Source organism: Oreochromis aureus, linkage group 1 (assembly GCF_013358895.1).
Source record: "Oreochromis aureus strain Israel breed Guangdong linkage group 1, ZZ_aureus, whole genome shotgun sequence".
Classification (NCBI taxonomy): Eukaryota; Metazoa; Chordata; class Actinopteri; order Cichliformes; family Cichlidae; genus Oreochromis; species Oreochromis aureus.
This window is the reverse complement of record NC_052942.1, coordinates 33,517,351-33,537,724: the sequence shown is the minus strand read 5'-3', so window position 1 is coordinate 33,537,724 and position 20,374 is coordinate 33,517,351. Positions and strand designations below refer to the sequence as shown.

At 39.6% G+C, this 20,374-nt stretch overlaps 3 protein-coding genes across 6 annotated transcripts in view; 2 read left to right on the top strand and 1 right to left on the bottom strand.

Moving 5' to 3' along the window:
- The first annotated feature begins 346 nt into the window (after positions 1-346).
- lsm14ab (LSM14A mRNA processing body assembly factor b) lies at positions 347-8,453 on the top strand. The gene is made up of 9 exons (XM_031746447.2): positions 347-668; positions 1,270-1,433; positions 2,208-2,358; positions 3,153-3,344; positions 3,921-4,001; positions 4,326-4,505; positions 4,620-4,767; positions 5,852-6,092; positions 6,614-8,453. The coding sequence occupies exons 1-9, from the start codon at positions 545-547 to the stop codon at positions 6,635-6,637; spliced, it is 1,305 nt and encodes a 434-aa protein (XP_031602307.1). The 5' UTR covers positions 347-544; the 3' UTR covers positions 6,638-8,453.
- Positions 8,454-15,391: 6,938 nt separating this feature from the next.
- ss18l2 (ss18, like 2) lies at positions 15,392-16,667 on the top strand. Its single transcript, XM_031746543.2, has 4 exons — positions 15,392-15,585; positions 15,910-15,986; positions 16,069-16,153; positions 16,242-16,667. The coding sequence occupies exons 1-4, from the start codon at positions 15,517-15,519 to the stop codon at positions 16,302-16,304; spliced, it is 294 nt and encodes a 97-aa protein (XP_031602403.1). The 5' UTR covers positions 15,392-15,516; the 3' UTR covers positions 16,305-16,667.
- A 1,129-nt stretch (positions 16,668-17,796) lies between these two features.
- Positions 17,797-20,374, bottom strand: part of garre1 (granule associated Rac and RHOG effector 1) — a 40,936-nt gene continuing 38,358 nt past the window's right edge. For all 4 annotated transcript variants that reach the window (XM_039612824.1, XM_031746619.2, XM_039612834.1 and 1 more), the window contains one exon: positions 17,797-19,881. In XM_039612824.1, coding sequence (XP_039468758.1) covers positions 19,552-19,881 — 330 coding nt within the window. In that variant the 3' untranslated portion in view covers positions 17,797-19,551. The remainder of the gene's footprint in view (positions 19,882-20,374) is intronic.

The window sequence follows — 20,374 nt, the reverse complement described above, 5'->3', positions numbered from 1 at the left end:
GGAGACACGTAAAAAATGTAGACTGTTTAATGGCTGCGAAATTTTCTGCTCTAAACCTTCTCTGTATGTAATCTCGTGTAATATCGCGAGATTTTTTGTGACTGAATCTCAAACCTGTATTAAGTATCCTTATTTAGTGACTTATTTAGTCCCTTTGAGGAAATATTATAATAATAATTACAAAATAAAAGCCCAAACTGCATCAAAAATGTTGGTACAGCTAAAAATATATTTGTCACATCATTCGTTTCTATTTTTAAGCAAAGGCAACAGTGGAAGGGACGATAGAGGTAAAGGAGGCGACTTTAGTTGACTAGGTCGCTACCTATCTCCCAATATCCTTTGCGGCAGGGGAAGGAAAATGAAAACGGCCATGTCGTGGTAGAGATCAGTTGCGAGCGGGCGAGTGAGATTCATAGTGTCGTTGACGATATATGTTATGTAGTCTGAGAACTGCAGGTCTGAAAATAACGCATCCGACGTCTCGTGTGACACAAAACGTTTTCTTTGGAAGTACGTGTGTAAATAAAGTTAAAGGACGAAGATGAGCGGAGGAGGGACACCGTACCTCGGCAGCAAAATTAGCCTCATCTCCAAGGCCGAGATCCGCTATGAAGGAATTTTGTACACGATTGACACAGAAAACTCGACTGTAGCTCTCGCTAAAGGTAAGTTAAGGCACGCAGAGAAGTCTCAAAGAGCGTAAAAGTGTTAAGCGAAGGAAAACAGTATTTTTTAGCGTATTTAGCTTTGTTGGTTAGCTTTTTAGTTAGCCAACAGAGCTAAGTGGCGCTATAGTTAAGCGCTGTAGTCCTTTGTTTACGTTGTAATTGTGGTAAAGTCAAATGCTGTGCACCAAGTGACACATACTTACCACCAGACATACCTTGTTAAAGCACTAATTGGGGCTTATTGGCTCTTTTTAGTGTTTATTTTTTAACATGCGTTTTAGAAACTGATTATAATACTTTGACTGACAGTATCGCTTAGACCTGGTGGGCTGTGCGTATGGGAAGAGTAATAACTTCATCTCAAGTGCTCATATTGTGTGGAGTTTATTATGTTGAATAATGTGGTTAACAAAAATTGATATAACTTGAAGGGTCTGTTTTCTTTCGTCTGTATTCCAACGCAAATTCATAATATTCAGTTCTAACATTGACAGGTAATGTGAAGTCAACAGTGTCTGTTCTTAACGCAAGGATATTCTCTTCCTTAATAAAAAAAAAAGTAAAGTCGTGTAAATTAACCTGTGAATTTTCCCTACAGTGCGCTCCTTTGGCACTGAGGATCGGCCCACTGACAGGCCTATTCCTCCTCGGGATGAGGTCTTTGAGTACATCATCTTCCGAGGAAGTGATATTAAAGACCTAACGGTTTGTGAGCCACCAAAAGCCACCAGTGCCCTGCCACAGGACCCTGCTATAGTTCAAGTAAGTCAGTTGGCGTGCATGCCATTACTATAACACAGCTGTGTAAAGGCTTTTCTTTAGGGCTCTTGTATTCTGGCTCATGGTTGCACAGGCATGGCTTTATTGAGGCATTATAAGGGAGAGACACTGACTAATTATTCTGTATGTAGAGTTTGTGTGTGTGTGTGTGATTTTATAATAATTAAATAACAGCAATTGAGATAACTATTCAGAATTATTACTGAAATAATTGCCTAGAGGCATTCTGTGAGTTGCAAAGCTTGCTTTAAAGAAACTTTGCTGTAGGGCCATCGTTAACATTATTTCTAACACCTGTATTACAAGGATCACCTATAAAGAAATTCAGGTAGAAAAGTGACAACTATTGTATTACTGCTTTTTCTTTCTTTGTTACAGAAAATAAGTGATTATCAATGTTTTTAATTATTGCCCATTTTAAGAAAATGAAAGAAGCCAATTAGAAAATACAGGAAGCAACAAAAAAAATAAAGGGCTTCTACTTGTTGTGTATTCAAAGTAGAGTCTGGCTTTTTTTCCTTCTAGATATGGTATCTTATCTATCTTCTAGATAGGTAACACTTTCTAAGACGTGCATTGGTTTATTAACAGCTTTGTGTCCTAACTACAGTTTTCACATTCGTTTTGCGTTATTTGTTGTTTTGAAATGTAGGCATCAGACCTTTATAATTGTATCTTAGTATTTTCAGTCATGGTTAACAGCTATGTTTAAAAATCTTGTAATGTTTTCAACTGGATGCATATTTGTTTGTCTAGTCATCAATTGGATCCTCAAGTGCTACAGCACCTCCATCATTCCAGGCTCCTGGGTCCTATGCACCTTTCAGCAGGGCTCCTGCCCCATCATACAGCCAGTTTGGTGTTGCACCCATTGGTTCTCAACAGTTTGGATCTACTGGAGCAGTTGGTAAGGAGCTGTGTGAAATAAGCAAGTCAGCCACATTAAAAAGCATTAGGTTGTTCAAGGCTGTCCAAACCCTCTTTTATGGATGGTGTGAAATGTAGCAGATGAAGTTAAATCATTCATTCCTCATATCTGTCTAAATGCTACGTAGTGACCTCAGACAATTAAACAATATTATTGTAAGCTAAACATCTGTTTCTCAAGCAAATTTGGAGCAACACCTGATTCCTGCTCATTTGAATAGAGCACAGCTGCACACTGCTTTGAGTTTCCTGCTACACACCTGGTCCCTATTGTGTTTTGAACTGGAAACAGCAAAGACAGTTATGCGTCATACTTCTAATAAACTGGTGAAGCCTGGACCTTTTTTAAAGTGTTCAAAGGAGAGGTCATGTATAAAAGACACATGTCAAATTTTCTCTCTAAATGTACAGATTCGATTTTTACCTTTTTGTCAGTGAACATCTGTGTCATCCACTGCCAGTAACGTGGAAGTCTGTGAGTAGCTGAAGCTTATCATTCAGCTCTGACAGAATCATCTTCACTGCTACTGTGTATTAAATTTTTAAGTAGATTGGGCTGAATGTTACTTTTACTCACAAATACTCCAAAAATGTTTTACATTGGACACAAATCTATTACAAATACAAGTGAAATGCTTACACTGTGAAGTCCTGCACAAGCAGGACTTTAATGGACAGTATGTTTTTCACTCAACACTTTTAATGTGAATTTTTTTTTTCCCATAAGAGCAGCTACTTTGGAACAGCTTTTAATTGCTGTTTGTTTGTTTGCAGGACGCACTAGTCCCCAGCTGGATTCTATAAGAAAGAGTCCCACCCTGGAACAGGCAGTGCAGGCCCCACCATCAGCTGCCCCAGCTCCACCTGCACCTGTAGGACAGCGGAGTCAGACAGGAGCGGCGGCAGCTTCCAGAACCACCACCACTGGCAGCCAGAAGCCTCCAGATCTCCTGGAGCAGAGAAAAGGTAAAATAGCCAACAGGGTTTGGTCAATTTTCTTACCAGCACGGTCCAGCAGTGCTGTCGGTGATTTTCAGAGTGTAGGCTGTGGCTGGTTGAAAAGTTATTTGTAGTAAGTTCATAACAGAGCAAAAGAGTAAAGTTTGAAATTTAGTTTAAAATTAACATTAATCATTAATGTTGATTTTTTTTTTTTTTAAGTATGCAAAGCCACAGGATGTAAAGAATACTAACTTTCTGATGTCTTTGATTATCAGCTTGTTCTATCTTGTTAGCGTGGAAAGAACTAAAATTTAACACTGGCTATCAAATACTGCTGTTAATAGAGAATCAGCCTAATCAAGCAATTCATAAGCAAGGTGTTAGGCTTTGAGATATGATTAAAGTTTGAATTGGATCTTATGTTTAGTAATGGCTACTCTACAGAACCAAAAGCAAGAGTTTAACGTCTGAATTTATTCTATTTTTAATAAATACAATTAAACCTGAACCTGTGCTGCAGTTGAAGCTCATATTTATGGTCTTCCTCAGTGCCAAAGCCCTGCCAAGTTAAATTGATGACTCTTTTCTTTTACTGTTCAGCTCCTGAGGTTCAGAAGGTAGCGCAGCCAGATAATGAACAGGGTACAGTTGAAAACCGGGATCCCAACAAGCGCCAAGGTGGTGAGTAATTTGCACCTTCAGTCAGTAATGTCCACATCACATACTGCTGTTTACTGATGTGTTCATCGGTTGGTTTTTTGGGGTTTTTTATTTTTTTTTTTTTTATTTTGTAGCCACTCAGTTTTGAAAATTAAATACATAATGAAAAGCTTTACTGGATTCATGTTGGGATGGCAGTGCTTTTCCTGAAATGCTTTAGGCTCATTTCACGTCAACCAAATCTGAAAAGTTCCCTCAGAATGTACTTTTGTAATTTATCAAGTGGGAAGCACTATTTTTCTTTTTTAAAGTTTAACATATAAGTTTGTTTCTGTTGTTTCTCAGCTGGCATTCAGCCTTCTAACCGCCGCGGCCGTGGAAGAGGAAACCGCAGCAGAGGCAAAGTAAATGTGCGCAGGGATGGCACAGTGAAGTTTGATGAAGACTTTGACTTTGAGACTGCCAACGCCCAGTTTCACAAAGACGAGATTGACAAAGAGCTCCAGAACAAGCTCAAACTCAAAGGTACCACTTAAACGAGTCCTAAACTGCAGCAACTAAAACTATATGTACCATGATACAAATGTTAACACTTTTGGCATTTTAAGTTGTTTGATTTTACAACATTTCTTCCTACAGATGACAAAACTGAAAAGGCACTCAATGGGGAGGAATCGGAGCATCCAACCAATGAAGGTGCTGCTGAGGAGGAGGAGGCTGTGATAAATACCTGCTACTATGACAAGTCCAAGTCCTTCTTTGATAACCTGTCCTGTGATGATACCAGGTACTTCAATACGTCCATTTATTTATTTTTAATCTGTTCTGTGGTGCATTAGTTACACAAGGGCATGTTAAGATTTGAGTGACTTAAGTTTTGTCACTTTTATGGGATGTAGGTCGTACGTATACCCTCAAACCAGACCCCACACCATTATCCAACAAGCAGAACACTAGCTGCGCTTGCACTTAAAGACTAAATCTAGACTGTGTGAACATATGAACCATTCACCGCTAGACCCACTTTTGATGAGAGTGAACCTGCTTTTTCTAAACAACTGGTGTTGCAATTCTGCACTGGTACAAGAATAATAGAAACTGAAAAAAGAAAGTCACAGAGCAGTTAATTTTATCCAAGTGTTGCACTGTCTATATCTCTCATGTGAAGTCTCTCGTGTAGTCATATTAGATTTAAAAAGATTCACTTGTACACTTGTGTTTTCAGCCTGGCCAGATTATATATTTAAAAAAATAAATAAAACAAAATCGAAAGTTACACAACAAGCAGATTTGACATGTGAACTGCCAGCAAGGTTCTTCAAAGATGTGTAGAGCTGCACTTAAGAAGAAGAAAAAAAGGTCAGAATCGGTGTTTTTTGTGCCCCTCTGGAGATTCTGCAGTCTGCCTCTGCATAAACTATGCTTTGTATTTAATCAATATGCTGAAAGACTTGTTTCTATCTCTTTCAATAAAACAGGTGAAAGAGGTTTTTCAAAAGGAGATGCATTTTTCTATGTTAGTAGAGGCTTCGCATGTGAATGGGACACCGAATTGCTACTAGTCGGTCCATTGCCGCCTTCTGAAGAACTAAAGATGCTTTGGTTTTTCGTGTGTGCACGAAAATTCTGAAAAAAATAAACTTTTTGATGATTTGTCATCTGCCCAAAGTTGGAACTTCACTGATGTACACCTGCTTTTTTTTTTTTTTTTGTAGTTCTTAATGCTTGGTTTGTTCACTCTCTAATGAATTTTTGATCAAATTTCATGTTAGCCTCTGATGCCTTTCTTTATGTTGTGTAAATTTATTTTCATGTGGCTTTTATTTATTTAGAAAAAAATCTGGATCCTTATTGATGTCTGTGTGTCTCAGGGATCGTAGGCCAACCTGGGCTGAAGAGAGACGAATGAACGCTGAGACGTTCGGCATCCCTCTGAGGCACAACCGAGGAAGAGGTGGTTTCCGTGGCCGAGGCTTCATGGGGCCTCGTGGAGGCCGAGGGCGACCGGTAAGCAGAGGCTCCTTCGGACCACCCCGGGGTGCTCCACCTGGATTCAGAGGCGGATTCAGAGGTGGCAGAGGAGGCCGGGAGTTCTCTGATTTTGAATACAGGGTAAATCCTTTATGAACTCTCATTATAGACGGCATAAGATGGACTTAGCTTCCATATACAAAAAGTGAATTGAACTTTACTAGCGCGTTGTGCGTTCTGTTCAATGGCAACCCTTGTGGTCTTGTAGGGGTCAGTGAGCAACAAAGACTCAGTATCTCAGTAGGCACCTTCCCAATGAGCTTGAGAACTCACTAGTTTCAGGACATTGTCTGAAACACAAAGTTCATCGTGTAAAACATGGCCATTCTAAGAGTGAAAGGGGAGAATTATCCACGATAGAAACTTGTGATGGACAAGTTGTTAACCGATGACCGTCCAGTTTCATTTGACTTCGCTCTGCAGTTATCATGACAGCAAAAATGTTCATCTTAAGGCATCATACCAGGATTTTTGCTCAACAGTGAGGTGTCATGGAGGCTGTGTCCATCTCTTATGCTCTCTGAAGATCTCACATGTATTTTTTTTCTAGCAAATAAAGCAGAGTGGAGGAAATGATTAACTTTTGTTTTGCATTTTTGCAGAAGGAGAACAAGGTGGCTGCGTAGTACTGCAGTGATGGATCCAAGATGAATGGTAGCCAGTCATCATGAAATTATATTCATCCTACAGATTGTTCTCAGCATTCAACAGACAGAAAAAATGAAGACATCTTGTTGGTCACCAGCACCACGGTGGACTGTTCAGGCAGTGAGAGTGCCACTCCCTCTCTCAACTTCACAATGAGGTTTTTTGTTTTGTTTTTTTTGTTTTTTTGCCCCAAAAATATTAGTTTGATAAGCAGTCACCGGATGGACAGGAAGACATGTAAATATACCATGTTTTGGAATTTGTTCTCTTAATTTCTTCCTACAGTATTGTTTGATATTGAATGCTGTATCCAGAGTGCCCTCTGATACTGTGAGCAGATCAGTCGGTGTGATTGATAGCTTTATTTTTATCTTTTTTCAGTTCCCCTCAACCCCGTTTGATATATTTTTTGACACCAAAATTCAATGCATCGCCAGTTGCACTTTTTTTTTTCTCTTCTCAGACTCATGTGTTCAGTATCCTTTCTCGACTTTAAACATTTTATTTTTCATTAATTCCTTCTCAAATGTAGTGAGATCAAAGCCAGCTGAAGAAGCAAAAATCTGAGCTGTACTGAATGTATTCCCATCTCATTTTATTCTTCCTGCTCCACAACAAATTTATTGCCCACCAAAAAAAAAACCCAGTCTCTCCTAGTTTTTAAGACGTGTACTCAGTAAGTAGATCATTCAGCCCTCATAAATCAGATGAGTTCTTTCAGCTTTAGGTCGGCAGCCATTCATTTGATATATGCAGTTTATAGCATTAGGTTTAGATGTATATGTTGACTGCCGTATTTTTTATTATTTTTTTTTAAGTTTCCTGTTATTTGTACCTTTTTGAGGAAATATTCATTATTAGTAAAATCTGTAGAAGGTTTTTTGTTTTTCCTGTAGGGAAGGACAACCAAAAAGGTTAAAACTGACAAAAAACCCAAAACAATGTGTTTGAGCTAAACTGATTGTCTGCCAGATGTGTTATCATTTAAGTATCTGTTAAATGTCCCAAACATGTGGAGTCATCTATTAATTTTTTTTTTAATCAGCTTCCTTTTGAATTGTCTTACAGTGGTGTCCTCTGAATTGTCGTTTCCTTCACCCTCCCTACTGTTACTACAGTCAGATGTGTCAGATTATTTACTGAAAATGGGAAATATTGTGGATTAAATGATGTCTCAAAGCATATGTTCAAACAAATGACAGCGATGCTGATAGGTGTCAGCCCTTCCAGCTTGTTTGTAGCAGTCTTGTTGCATTGTGGTCAGTGTGATTATTCTCTGAAGTGAATTTATTTTTATTGACTTTGAACAAAGGGACAAGAACTGGATGTGGTGGGATGGTTTGTTTCTTTGTTTGTTTTTTATGTTTGTTTGTTTTTTTGCTCTGATTTAGTGCTTTAGGGGAGTGCCTTTAGAGTGGTGGATTTTTGTACAGCTCTCCCTTTAACTAAAAGGTTACCTTTTCAGACAAGTATCAATAGCACTACGAGGTGAAATAGATCCTTTCCTGTAGCTCTGGTTGTTTAGAACAGAACAGTTCAGGTGAAAGTGGGCCGTTTAACTGGATTCATCACAGACAGCCTATCACTGCATGATAGTCGTAAAAAGCATCACTCTATAGGGGCTTTCTCAATAACCAGCAGGATTAAATTTGAGACAAAATATTACTGATCAATTCACAACTGACATGTTTTCATATGTTTGCTACTGCTTCCAGTCACTGGAATTGTAAAACGGGAATAGTTTTCTTGAGAAGCAAAATGGAGTTTTTACGTAAAATAAAGTTGTACAATTTATGTCTTGGTTTTGTTTTCCATGTGACCCTACATTTTTCTCAGAAATCCTGCTGCGAGTTGCACCTAGGTCATCCTTTGTTGCACAAGTTCTTGTACACACTCATGGACACAGCCTGTAAGGTCACGTTTTTAAAGAACTTGCCTATTAGAACATTAAAAAATTGGGTTAATACAAAGCAGTAACCCCTTAACACAAAGTTTCTCGTATTTGATACATGTTTGGAATCTTTACATTATTATTGCACAGAAATTAGCATTATTAAGCAATTAATAGCAAAAATGGTTGACAGCAAATATGCACAACTCACATGCAGATTTGTTTTTCCTTGGCACGATGGTCAATAAAAGATCAAATTTAAAAAAAATAATTCATAATAAAAGAATACACACACACACACACACACACACACACACACACACACACACACACACACACACACACACACTGCTCACTTGATTAGGTAGATATCAAATCTATAGAACCTCTGGGCTGTTTCTGAAACTACTGATTTAAATTCAGATTCTGTCAGTTTGATAGATTTGAGGTAATATGACTTTTTTGGAAAGTAATTAATCTTGCAATTAAAATTACTACTACAGCAGCATAAAGAATAAAACAAAGGATAATCTACAATTTAAACATTATTCCCACAACCAGGAAATGGCCATCTTTGTCTCTTGAATGAGAGATGAAACATCTTTGCAGATTTATACAAGTCCAGTCTCCTTCTTTTTCAAGCTCTTAGGTCCACATTCCGTGTTACACTGCAGCGCTCCAGAAGATGGTGATAAAATCAAAAGATCGTCATGGCTACCCCCAGAGCATCACACTTCCTCCTCCATGTTTGAAAGTTGGTTCCACACACAGTGGAACCATCCTTTCACCTACCCGACAGTGTACAAAGATCCTGAGTGAGGAACTGAAGATTTCAAATTTTGATTCATTAGTCCATAATACCTTCTTCCAGTCTTCAGTAGTCCAATGGTGGTGTTTCATGGCCCAGGCAAGCCTCTCTGTCTTATTCTGACGTCTTAGCAATGGCTTTCTTGCTCCAACTCTTCCTGTCAAACCTGGAGCCCGAAGTCTTCCCTTCACAGTTGAAACTGAGACTTGCTTTCTGCAATCACTATTATGCTTGAAGCTGTTGTCCTGTGAGCCACCTATCACACAAAATGTCGGAAAGACCTACATTTTTAAGTATTATGGTGATCTGTTTCTCTTCCATTGTTAATTGCCTTTTTCTTGCCATTTTTGTAGCAACACAATACTTTCTGCAATACACACTACTGTTCAACTGATGCTCACAAGGGTGAGGTACCACAGTGTGTTCAACCACTGCTTTTATGCAGACAGAGAGGGGGGAAAGTTCACCACTTACCTTTGTACCATTTCAAGTTATTCATTGGACTTGAACGACTTGAATTGCAATAAATAACTGGAAAAATTTGGGTGTTCTAAAACTTTTGCCCGGTAGTGTACATAGTGTAGCCTATAGCACAAGATAAAAGTCCATTCAGGAAAGAAGGATTATCACTTGGAAAACGTATTTTAATTTCACTGAGACTTAAGCAATTAAGAAAATCTTTAAACTGCAATTCTAAATAGGCAAAAATCAGAAGTTAAATCAAAATAATATTTAGAATAGCCCTGTTCAAAACGAGAATTATACACTAGATGAAAAGCTCTGTTTTCCAAGTACTTGCTAGAATTGTACCAAACAGACATTAAGCCTTGGTTGCTAATTAACCAAATACATCCATCCATTTGCTTCCGCTTATCCTTTTCAGGGTCGCGGGGGGCACTGGAGCCTATCCCAGCTATCATAGGGCGAGAGGCGGGGTACACCCTGGACAGGTCGCCAGTCTGTCGCAGGGCCAACACACAGGGACAGACAACCATTCACACTCACATTCACACCTAGTGACAATTTCGATTATCCAATTAACCTATCCCCACAAGCTGCATGTCTTTGGACGGTGGGAGGAAGCCGGAGTACCCGGAGAGAACCCACACAAACACGGGGAGAACATGCAAACTCCACACAGAAAGACCCTGGCCTGATGGTGGAATTGAACTCAGGACCTTCTTGCTGTGCGGCAACAGTGCTAACCACCGTGCCACCGTGCTGCCCCAAATACATATATACCTGATTTAATTTAGCGTAGTGTAACTTTTAATTCCAGAGATCATGAAAACCGATTAAACTGATCAAACAAAGAACATTTAAATAATTCCAATCGAATCCAACTAAAAGGATTAGAACAAGGAGCTGGAAAGATCAGAAATTATTTGAATATAATGTTTCCTGTTTTAGATCCATGTGGGCAACAACGTTTGATGGATTGACCTCACTGTCATTCATCTCTTTTATTGTATGGGCGCAGAAAATGTGTGTCATGTTCACGTAAAAGACCACCTTATAAAATTTGTCCAGCGGAAAAGACAAAGTCTGTCCTCCATGTTATGTGAAAAATCTGCAAGTTATTTCAAACAAATATGTGTCTGAGTTTGACAAATGCCATGAAAATCTGAAGTCTTAGTCTTCGCCTATGTGTTGACACAGACCATGTACCCCTGCTAAGCTGCACCAGAGGATTAGTAACACAAGAATTTATATAGTATGTAGTATATACATTATTTATTTTATTTATTTTTTTGTTTTCTTTTCTTTTTCGCACTACATTAAATAAAATCAAAATAGTGTTGTCAAAAAGGGTAGTATTTTCTTATGTGTGTGTTGTAATCTTTATCTAAAAGAAATTTGCTATGTAGCCGGTCGCTGTGGACACCAATACTGTGTACATTTTAGGACATCCTCCCTCTCAGGAAAAAAGTTGTCAGGTCTCAGACAAAAAGTCCTCAGGTGTCAGACAAAACAATGTCAGGTCTCAGACAAAAAGTCGTCAGGTCTCAGGTGTCAGACAAAAAAGTCATCAGGTCTCAGGCCTCAGAAAAAAAAAGTTAGGTCTCAGACAAAAAAATGTCAGGTCTCAGGCCTCAGGAAAAAAGTCGTCAGGTCTCAGACAAAAAGTTGTCAGGTCTCGGGAAAAAAGTCGTCAGGTCTCAGGTGTCAGACAAAAAAATGTCAGGTCTCAGGAAAAAAGTCGTCAGGTGTCAGACAAAAAACCGTCAGATCTCAGGCCTCAGAAAAAAAAGTCAGGTCTCAGGAAAAAAGTCGTCAGATCTCAGACAAAAAAATGTCAGGTCTCAGACAAAAAGTCGTCAGGTCTCAGGTGTCAGACAAAAAAATGTCAGGTCTCAGGAAAAAAGTCGTCAGGTGTCAGACAAAAAAAAACGTCAGGTCTCAGAAAAAAAGCCAGGTCTCAGACAAAATCCATAAAATCCTGGATCCATAAGTTAAATTTTCGAGTTATTTTCTCGAAATTTTGAGTTAATGGTAAGCCCGTTTCTGCCACTAAAAAATAAATAAAAGCATCCATAACTCGAAATTTTGTTATTTTCTTGAAATTTGGAGTTATTACCTCAAAATTTTGAGAAAACTCGAAATTTCGAGTTAGCGCCACCAATCAGTAATCTATGTGAATGATGTCATTTCTTTGTTACCCAGAAGCTAAAGACCTGACGACTTTTTTCCTGAGACCTGATGAATTTTTGTCTGAGACCTGAGACCTGACATTTTTTTGCCTGAGATGTGACAACTTTTTTCCTGAGACCTGACATTATTTTCTCTGACACCTGGGACCTGACATTTTTTTTGTCTGAGACCTGAGAACTTTTTTCCTGAGACCTGACCTTTAGTGGTCTGAGACCTGACAGCTTTTTGTCTGAGATCTGACGACTTTTTTCCTGAGACATGAGGATGTCCTAAAATGTACACCGTACACCCAAGTTTGTGAATGTAATAACTCAAGACAACTTACACGACAAGACAATGTAGAATTTTTAAATCAATACCATGGTTACATGTACTAAAAGTCTCAGATAAGTTTAAATCTCAGTGACACTGACTTCAAAGCGAGAGGTTAACTTTTCTGAAAATGAGAGGATTTCATTTGAGAGGATCACATTTATACCACAGGTTTTTGTCATGGTAAGCTGTGTAGCAGGCAGGGATTAGACCCAAAAGCAGGACTCTGAGACAGAGACCTTAAAGCAGCAGCTTTTATTTGCTGGCAAGAATGAACTGAAAACAAAATACATGAACACTACAAAATAAATAAAAACTCAAACCAGGACAAATAATGTAAAGTTGGAGTATAAGACCTGACCTAGCAAAAGCAGATAAGACATGACGAGAAAAGGGCCCACAGCTAACGTGGAGAACACAACAACAAGCAGAGGGAGACTAAGGACTTCAATACACAGGTAGGATAACGAGAAGATGGAACAGGTGGGAACACAGCTGGGGACTAATCTGACATAACGAGACAAACGAGCCGAATGCAGGACAAGGACTATCAACATAAAACAGGAAGCATGACAACTATGGAGAAGCGGACAAAGACACACAAGCTTAACACTGAGAACAGGGTGGAGAAACAAACACGGGGACATTACTGACTGGAGAGATGAAGAGGGAACATGAAGCACGGAAAGACAGGGAAGACACTGAGACAGAACCCTAAAGACAAAAAAACTATACATAAGCACAAAAGCCATAAAGACTACAAAAAACATGACTGACACTGGAATATTAACAAAACTCAAAAACATACGAACCCTGGGTCACTACACCCAGGACCATGACAGTTTGTCTACTAGGAAGCTGAAGGGTAGCACTGTATTTTTGAAGAATTACAAACAACACTTAGTTGATGCTTAAAGCTGGTTTATTTAATTAACTTGTATCCAATTTACCTGTGTTAACATGGTGTTTGAGGTCTGATTGAAGGATTGATGGTAAGGTGTCTGCTGCTCAGCTTTGAATATTGCTATGAACTTGACACAGTGATTACTTAATGGATTTTCACCAAAATTGTGCCCAAGTTCAAGACCATATTTGTTGTTGTTGTTTTTAAGGAGTCTCTATAACTCCAGTCCTCAAGAACTTCTGTAATGCACAGTAGTTCTTGAGGACTGGAGTTTGAGACCCCTGTCCTACAGCATTGGCCACTCCAACCATCAGAGGATTCCCTATGAGCAAGCATTTAGCGACAGTGGAGAGAAAAAACTCCCTTGTAATGGGAAAAAATCTCCGGCAGAACCAGGCTCAGGAAAGGACAGTCATCTGCCGCGACTGGTTAAAAGAGCTTAAAATATTAAGCTGTTGTTATCAGATTTAAACGAGTATTGGGTTTGCATTGTAGATAAGCGTTTGCAGTGTATTTCTGCTGTTGATTGCCTTTTCCAACTCCTGCTTGTGGTTTTATCACTTTTGTCTAGGGTCAAAGAAGCACTGCTGGAGACGGTTGTCCTCCTCTGCTCCTCATTTCAATGCAGGAGGAACTCTCAGGCCAGGGTCAAAAAAGGGATCCTTGAGAACCTCCAAGGGTTTGATGCGCTGGTTTGCATCCAAGGCCAACATTCGTTTAATCAGGCTGACCAATAAATCTGTGCCACTTTCAGGTCCTGTTCTAACTGTGATTACTTGTTTGAGGTCATCAAGGTGCTGAAGTGTTATATTTCGAGTGTCCTTGGATTGGTATCCTGTCTCATACTGAAATTGTTCTTCTGTCTTAAATGTCCAGCGCTGTTCGCTGTGGTCGTCTTTTCTGAAATAATATTCGGTGGCCATGCCACAGTCTAGAATATAATCTGGTGGCTGGCCCTGAGTTTCTATAGCGAATTTCAAAACATCATAATCCATTTTCCCAGGGTAGAGTGGCACCCCTGTAGCAAGCTCCACAGCTACCAGCCCAGAGACCACATGTCAATTGCTTCATTATATGGAATATGAAGCATAACTTCGGGTGCTCTATACCAAATCATCTGCACAATGGTACCAGGAATCACTGCAGACACAGGCCAAAGTCAATAACTTTGACTTTGACGAGAGACTCATGGCGGTTGACAACTGTTATGTTTCCAGGTTTGAGATCAGCATGCAGTATTCCCAGGGAACCTATGTGGTACAAAGCATTTGATAGCTGATGTAAAATTGGCTTCAGTTCTCCTATGGGAAGACCCTGGTAATTCTGATCCTTTTATGTAGTCCCACAGGTTTTGATCAAGCAGTTCAAAATTTAAGCACATGCGCTCCCCGTGGAAGAAAGAGTCGTTCCACTTAACAATGTTGCAGGTATCGGCATCCAGGATTAAAAATCCTCCAGGATAAAAATTTCCAATTTTGCCTGTTGCAAAATTTCAGGTCTTGTTGATTTTAATAGCCACGGTTTTGTTGTTTTTTGTATTTTAACATTTGGTTATGAGACCAAAGGTGCCTTCTCCAAGGTAAGCCTCTACCTTGTAGTGGTTTCCCAAAATGCTCCCTTCATATATTTCACATGACATGGTGAAATGTGTTTTTTTTGCTCTTAAATTGGTGAGAAACGTTTGAAAATGGTTTTGGTTGCTGTGTGTGTGTGTGTGTGTGTGTGTGTTAGATATTTGGTAAACAAGCAGTGGATCAGGCATACCTAATCAAATGAGTGTATATGCAAATACACATACATGCACGCGAAAGACATCTTTATCAAGCTGACACCTGACAGTTCCTCCCCAGTTTATTGTTAATCTATCGAAACTTGCAACAAACTTGGGGATTCCTACGTCAAAATTTCAATTAATTTATTTAAAGTTCGACTTAAAAACTACAATTTTTAGGTTATCTTATTAATTTTTAAAACAATGCGATAGTACGTCGCTCTTTTTTTTTTTTTACACATGGATGGCAAAAAAAGACTCTTTTCAGTGGCGGAAACAAGCTTCTTTAATCTATCGTTCAGCCTTCGAAGCAATGGAGTGCTCCATCTTTCTGTATATATCATCTTTGGTCGGTTCCCGCCCCTGACGTTTCCCTCGGCCGTTGGACAGGCGGCTCGCACGCTGGGCTATGCCTGCCTCCCCGTGTGTGAGTCGAACGTAATACGTCCCACGAAGAAGAAGCTCTCCGGTCAGCTGGCGCAGTAAAAGCGGAATCGTTGTAGTAGGATTAAATTAAACATGTCGATTGTGTTTGTACCAAAGAAACTAAGAGGAAAAGCTACAGTCAACCAAGAGACGATACAGAGGGTAAGACACCAGGAACGTATATTTTAGAAGCTTTTACCTTGCTTTTATGAATCGATCGTTCTTGGATTAGCATTTAGCTTGCTAGCAAGTTAATACGTTCACCTTTGTTTGGGGGCAAAATTGGTAACCTTATCGCATTTGGCTGTAGACTTTTTATACGGACTAGTCCCGGTGACAGGTTTAGATAAAAATGTTAAAAGTGGTTGTAGTAGGGCCTCTTAACATGGTTCAATACTCTGTGAAAACCTTTATTTTTTTGCTGTAAGTGGCTTTACACTCTCTAAATTTCTCACTGGTCCTGCCGGATTCTCTGCTTTGTTCCAGTTACTGGATGAAAACGATCAGCTGATCAGATGCATTACAGAGTACATGCAGAAAGGACGCGCGGTGGAGTGTGTGCAGTAAGTTACACAAACCTCTCCTCCACTAATGCTGCTGATTGACATCATAGTGGTGTTATTTATTTTTTCCATTTCCCAACAGATACCAACAGATTCTGCATCGCAACATTGTCTACCTGGCAACCATAGCTGATGCAAGTCTCGACAGTGCAGCTTCCACATCAAATGTAAACGCACACCAGACACAGAAGCAGCAGTAATAATGAGGATGGAGGTGGCTTGTTTCTAATGCTCTATTATTGTCTTCGTTTCTAGTCCACATCTAATGACACATCGGCTTCAGCAGCAGCTGTGAATGGGCACACAGAGGGCAGCTGATTGCAGTTTCTGTGACAGCTGCATTCTTCCTCAGAAGCATGTGATTGTGGTCATTTGACAGCATAATTATACAGAAACTGCCAAGGTGGAGTTCACAAAACTTGGAGATATGGACAAAGGAAGCAGAGGATCCACCTCCTGTTATCTGTCAGGAAAAAAGGTCTCTAGCCTTGGCAGAAAATGCCCTCTCAAAGCACCCTGCCAGTCGAGAATGATCTCATAACAAAGAACTGTGTTCAGTATGAACTGTTTTCAGTGACGTAAACCATTTCAGGGTCATGAGCTGGATATCTGCAGACAAAATTGGAAACAAAATAAAATTTTACTAACTCAAATGGATATTAAATTATATTTACTATTTTATTTACACTAGTCACGAGTGCTTTTTGTCTATTCAGATTTTATATTGTATTGATTCACACTATTACCCTGTTATGCCTGAATTATTCTTCTGCAGAATCTGTAGAACCTATACTCAACCCAACACCTTCCTCAGCATTCATATCTGTGAAAGGTGTGTTAACAGCACTAGGTACTTAAATTTATAAGGAATGGGCACATCAGGCGTAGGGTTTCACAAGGGCTTGCAGTTATAGTAAACCTGAGGTGTAGAGTTCACATCCACTTAAATGTTTTCAGCAGGAGCATCTTTTATCACTCTGGTTTAGAAGACCCCTGTTGTTTTTCTTTCCTCTCTGAGGACTTGAGCTACAACTTGAAAGCAACCACACCTACATATATCCAAGTTACATTATACAGAAACTACCAGCACAGCTACAGTATACCCCCCACAAAGTTGCAGTTTTGTTTCAGAGGAAATCTTTGAGATGGTGAGATACCATTCAGAGGCAGAAAGTAGCCAATCCGAGAGCGTATTTTATCTCTCCTTATTGCATCTCTGGCAGATGGTCCAGCATCACTGCGTGTAGCTATCTGTATGTTTTTCGTTTTGTTCTTAAAGCCCTAAGATGCCACACAAAAGCATATTTAGGGTTTAAACTAACCCTAAATTTAAAAAAAGAGGCTTTTTTTAACCACATTCAGAATTTGCAGTTTTTCACAAGAACGTAACCCCTGCAAATTTTGAGGGTCAACTGTATCTCGTTTAAGAAAGCTTCCTTGTCTTGTTTTGTGTCTTGCAGTAGTTTATTTTAGTTTTTGAGGAAGACTGAGAATCAAAAGGAGTCATTCGAGGTGTTGTGTACACAGCACAGGGAAGAGGCCCTGGGGCAGAACCAGGAGATGCTGGAGAGATATCTTTCGTCTGGCTTAGGAATGGCTGTGTTCCCCCCATTTGGCGCTGGAGCACTCAGCTGTGAAGGGGGAGGTCTGGGCTTCTGTTTAGACTGTTGTCCCTGTAATCCAGACCCAGATAAAAAGCAGACGATAGGTGAAGTAAGAGGGAGGAAAAAATGAAAACCAGCAAGAGAGTTAAACTTATGTTTAAAAAACAAACAGACCAAGAAAAAAACAAAACAAAACAACAACAGCATTTTGAATTGCTAGTTATTTTTATTCATTTTTTGCATTGCTGGTACACTTGGAAAGATTCAGTTGCCAGCTCAAGAGAACAATAAGCAACATAAGCCAAGCAGCCCCCCTTCATATCTTCTATTAGGGCAACATGTTTTTATTATTATTTTTCTCTTTTTTTGTGTTTTTTTTAGAAGCCACTAGTAAACCATTTGACACAGCTGAGAAGCTAACAGTTACAGTCCAAGGTCTGTACTGATGTCTTAAAAAAGGCTGCAACAGTTAGGGAGATAACACAGACAAAAAGCAACAAACCCTATATCTTGATTGTGCAAAGCACATTAACTATAAAAAGATATATATTTATATGTATATACAGCAAACAATTCTCTGTAAACATGTTAAGTATGTTAGTTTTCTGAAAACATGGTGTCATTTCATAAATACAGGCAACATTGGCATCCGCAAACATCACAAAAAGATAACATTCTGGGCTTTTAAATACAGCCCACTGCCATAGGAACCGAGGAAACAAGGGCTTGAAAAAAACAAAACAACAACAACAAAAAACCCACCCTCGTTACACAATGTTTTAGTGTTTAGCATGGCATATTTGGTAACCTTTATAGATCGATGCTGTAGTTAAACTCTGTAGGAAAAACATGTGCTTTTTTCACATATTGGGAGGTGGAAAATAATGTTTTATGTAATATGTCTGCAGGAATACTAACATACAGTATGGTATAACATGTAAGAAAATACAAAAATAAGATTAATACTGTCAATAATTGTACACAAAAAATATTGTATTATTAAACAAAGAAGAAACGTTAGGTTTATGGGAGTTAGTGTCAATCTGGAGCCAACAACTGCCAATTAGAGAAGAGGAAATGAAGATGTTCCCTAATGCTCACATCCAATAGGGTGTTTAACTTCATGTTGATCAATAATCTCAGACTGCCTCTCATCTCTTCAGCACCATTCGTCTTCCGAACAACGCTTTGGTTGGAAATAATATTCTGCAAGTGCTATCGATACCAACATGGCACATAGTTACTGCTATAACTCTTAACTCTGGTCAGTTGTTGAAAAAGTAGTGTATTTCTCTCAAATTACACCTCTGCAGTGACTTACTATATTTATGCTGAGCCTGCTCAAAGCCTCTTAATAAAAAGTACTAAATATTTATATTTCAACTTCACTATTTTACAAGCTATGAAACAGTAGATGGTAGCTGTATTCTGGGTCATCTTGCATGAGATTTGGCAGTTACAGCTATGTAGACACAGTATATTTATTACGGGCAAAATGAGAGCATTTTAAGCCCCTGCCCCCTTGTAATCCCCTTCTCTACACACACACACACACACACACACACACACACACACACTTTTAGCTGCAGAAGCAAGTGGGTGACGGCTGTGCACGTCTCCAGCTCTTGTCTGAGGAAAATTCTGCTCGACAGACAGAGAAACGACCACCTGACTAACTGCTGCCAGCATGACACGCGCACCTCATGGTTAAAACATGGCAGTTTGAAAAACTTCAAAATACATCTTTTTCTGATGGGGATGTTTGACATGGAAAAATATAGATACAAAAAAATGTTGAGCCAGTGTGTATACTTTACGTTGCCTGTGAGGCTTTTGAAATTTTCCAATTCGCTGGGTGTGGAGTGTAATGGCTGTAGCTCGGCCCACTCAGTGGCTCATGTAACAGAGCTACGGGTCCTCTGTGGCACTTCACCATGGACTCGTTAGACATTAGATCGGGATCAGTACTGGTGAAGGTAGGAGGGTCTGTGCTCATGCTTGACGGGGAAGGATTTAAAGCCCTTGGTCATGGGTTTATGTTGCTGCTGTTGCTGCTGCTGCTGCTGTTGCTGCTGCTGGGTGAACGGAAAACCAGAGGAGATGCCGGTGGAGGGGGAGCAGTCGCTGGCAGTAGACCACACAGGAGACTGGAGCATTGGCATGGAGTCGCCCCACTGGGAGGAAGGAGGGATGTTCATCTGGTACAAGGAAGAGCTGGGATTGGGCATGGTGTTGGTGTGGGTGGAGTGTTGCCACGGTGCTTTGGGAGGCCAAGTTTTAGTTTTGCTGTCCTGTGGAGGAGGCCGGAACATGACGAGTCAACATGCAATCAAAAATTGTAGGAATGGTTAAAGGTGTTTTTGTAATCATCTTCCGCTAACTGCTTCTACACCTTCCCCACCAGGGGGCGGCATTTCACCAGTGCTCCTGCTCTTTTCATTACAGCCCTACCCCAATCTCATCAAGAGGTTTTGGCTTTTCCTAGACTGCAATTTTTCTCTCAACAGTCATCTTTTAATGTATGTGTGTAAAACACGGATGTAGTGTCTGGGTTTGAGAGCGAAGAGGAATTGGATGTGACTTAATCTGATATTTGTGACTTCAGTAAGTATTTTCCTGGTGACTTTATAATCTCAATCACTACTTTCAGATCATATTAAACAGAATATTAAGCTCATTTTGTAAATCCAGGTAATTCCAAGAGTCAGAAAGGAGGATTTCATGGGAATTTTCACAGCAATCTATTATGCACTTCTGGAGCCAGTTTCTACCCTTGCTTGAAAA

Excerpts from the sequence above, each read along its gene's own strand:
- ss18l2 (XM_031746543.2), top strand. The coding sequence starts at position 15,517 with ATGTCGATTGTGTTTGTACCAAAGAAACTAAGAGGAAAAGCTACAGTC. Across the intron at positions 15,586-15,909 it reads ACCAAGAGACGATACAGAGG|TTACTGGATGAAAACGATCA; the intron begins GTAAGACACCAG and ends GCTTTGTTCCAG. Across the intron at positions 15,987-16,068 it reads CGCGCGGTGGAGTGTGTGCA|ATACCAACAGATTCTGCATC; the intron begins GTAAGTTACACA and ends ATTTCCCAACAG.
- lsm14ab (XM_031746447.2), top strand. The coding sequence starts at position 545 with ATGAGCGGAGGAGGGACACCGTACCTCGGCAGCAAAATTAGCCTCATC. Across the intron at positions 3,345-3,920 it reads TCTCCTGGAGCAGAGAAAAG|CTCCTGAGGTTCAGAAGGTA; the intron begins GTAAAATAGCCA and ends TTTACTGTTCAG. Across the intron at positions 4,768-5,851 it reads CTGTCCTGTGATGATACCAG|GGATCGTAGGCCAACCTGGG; the intron begins GTACTTCAATAC and ends TGTGTGTCTCAG.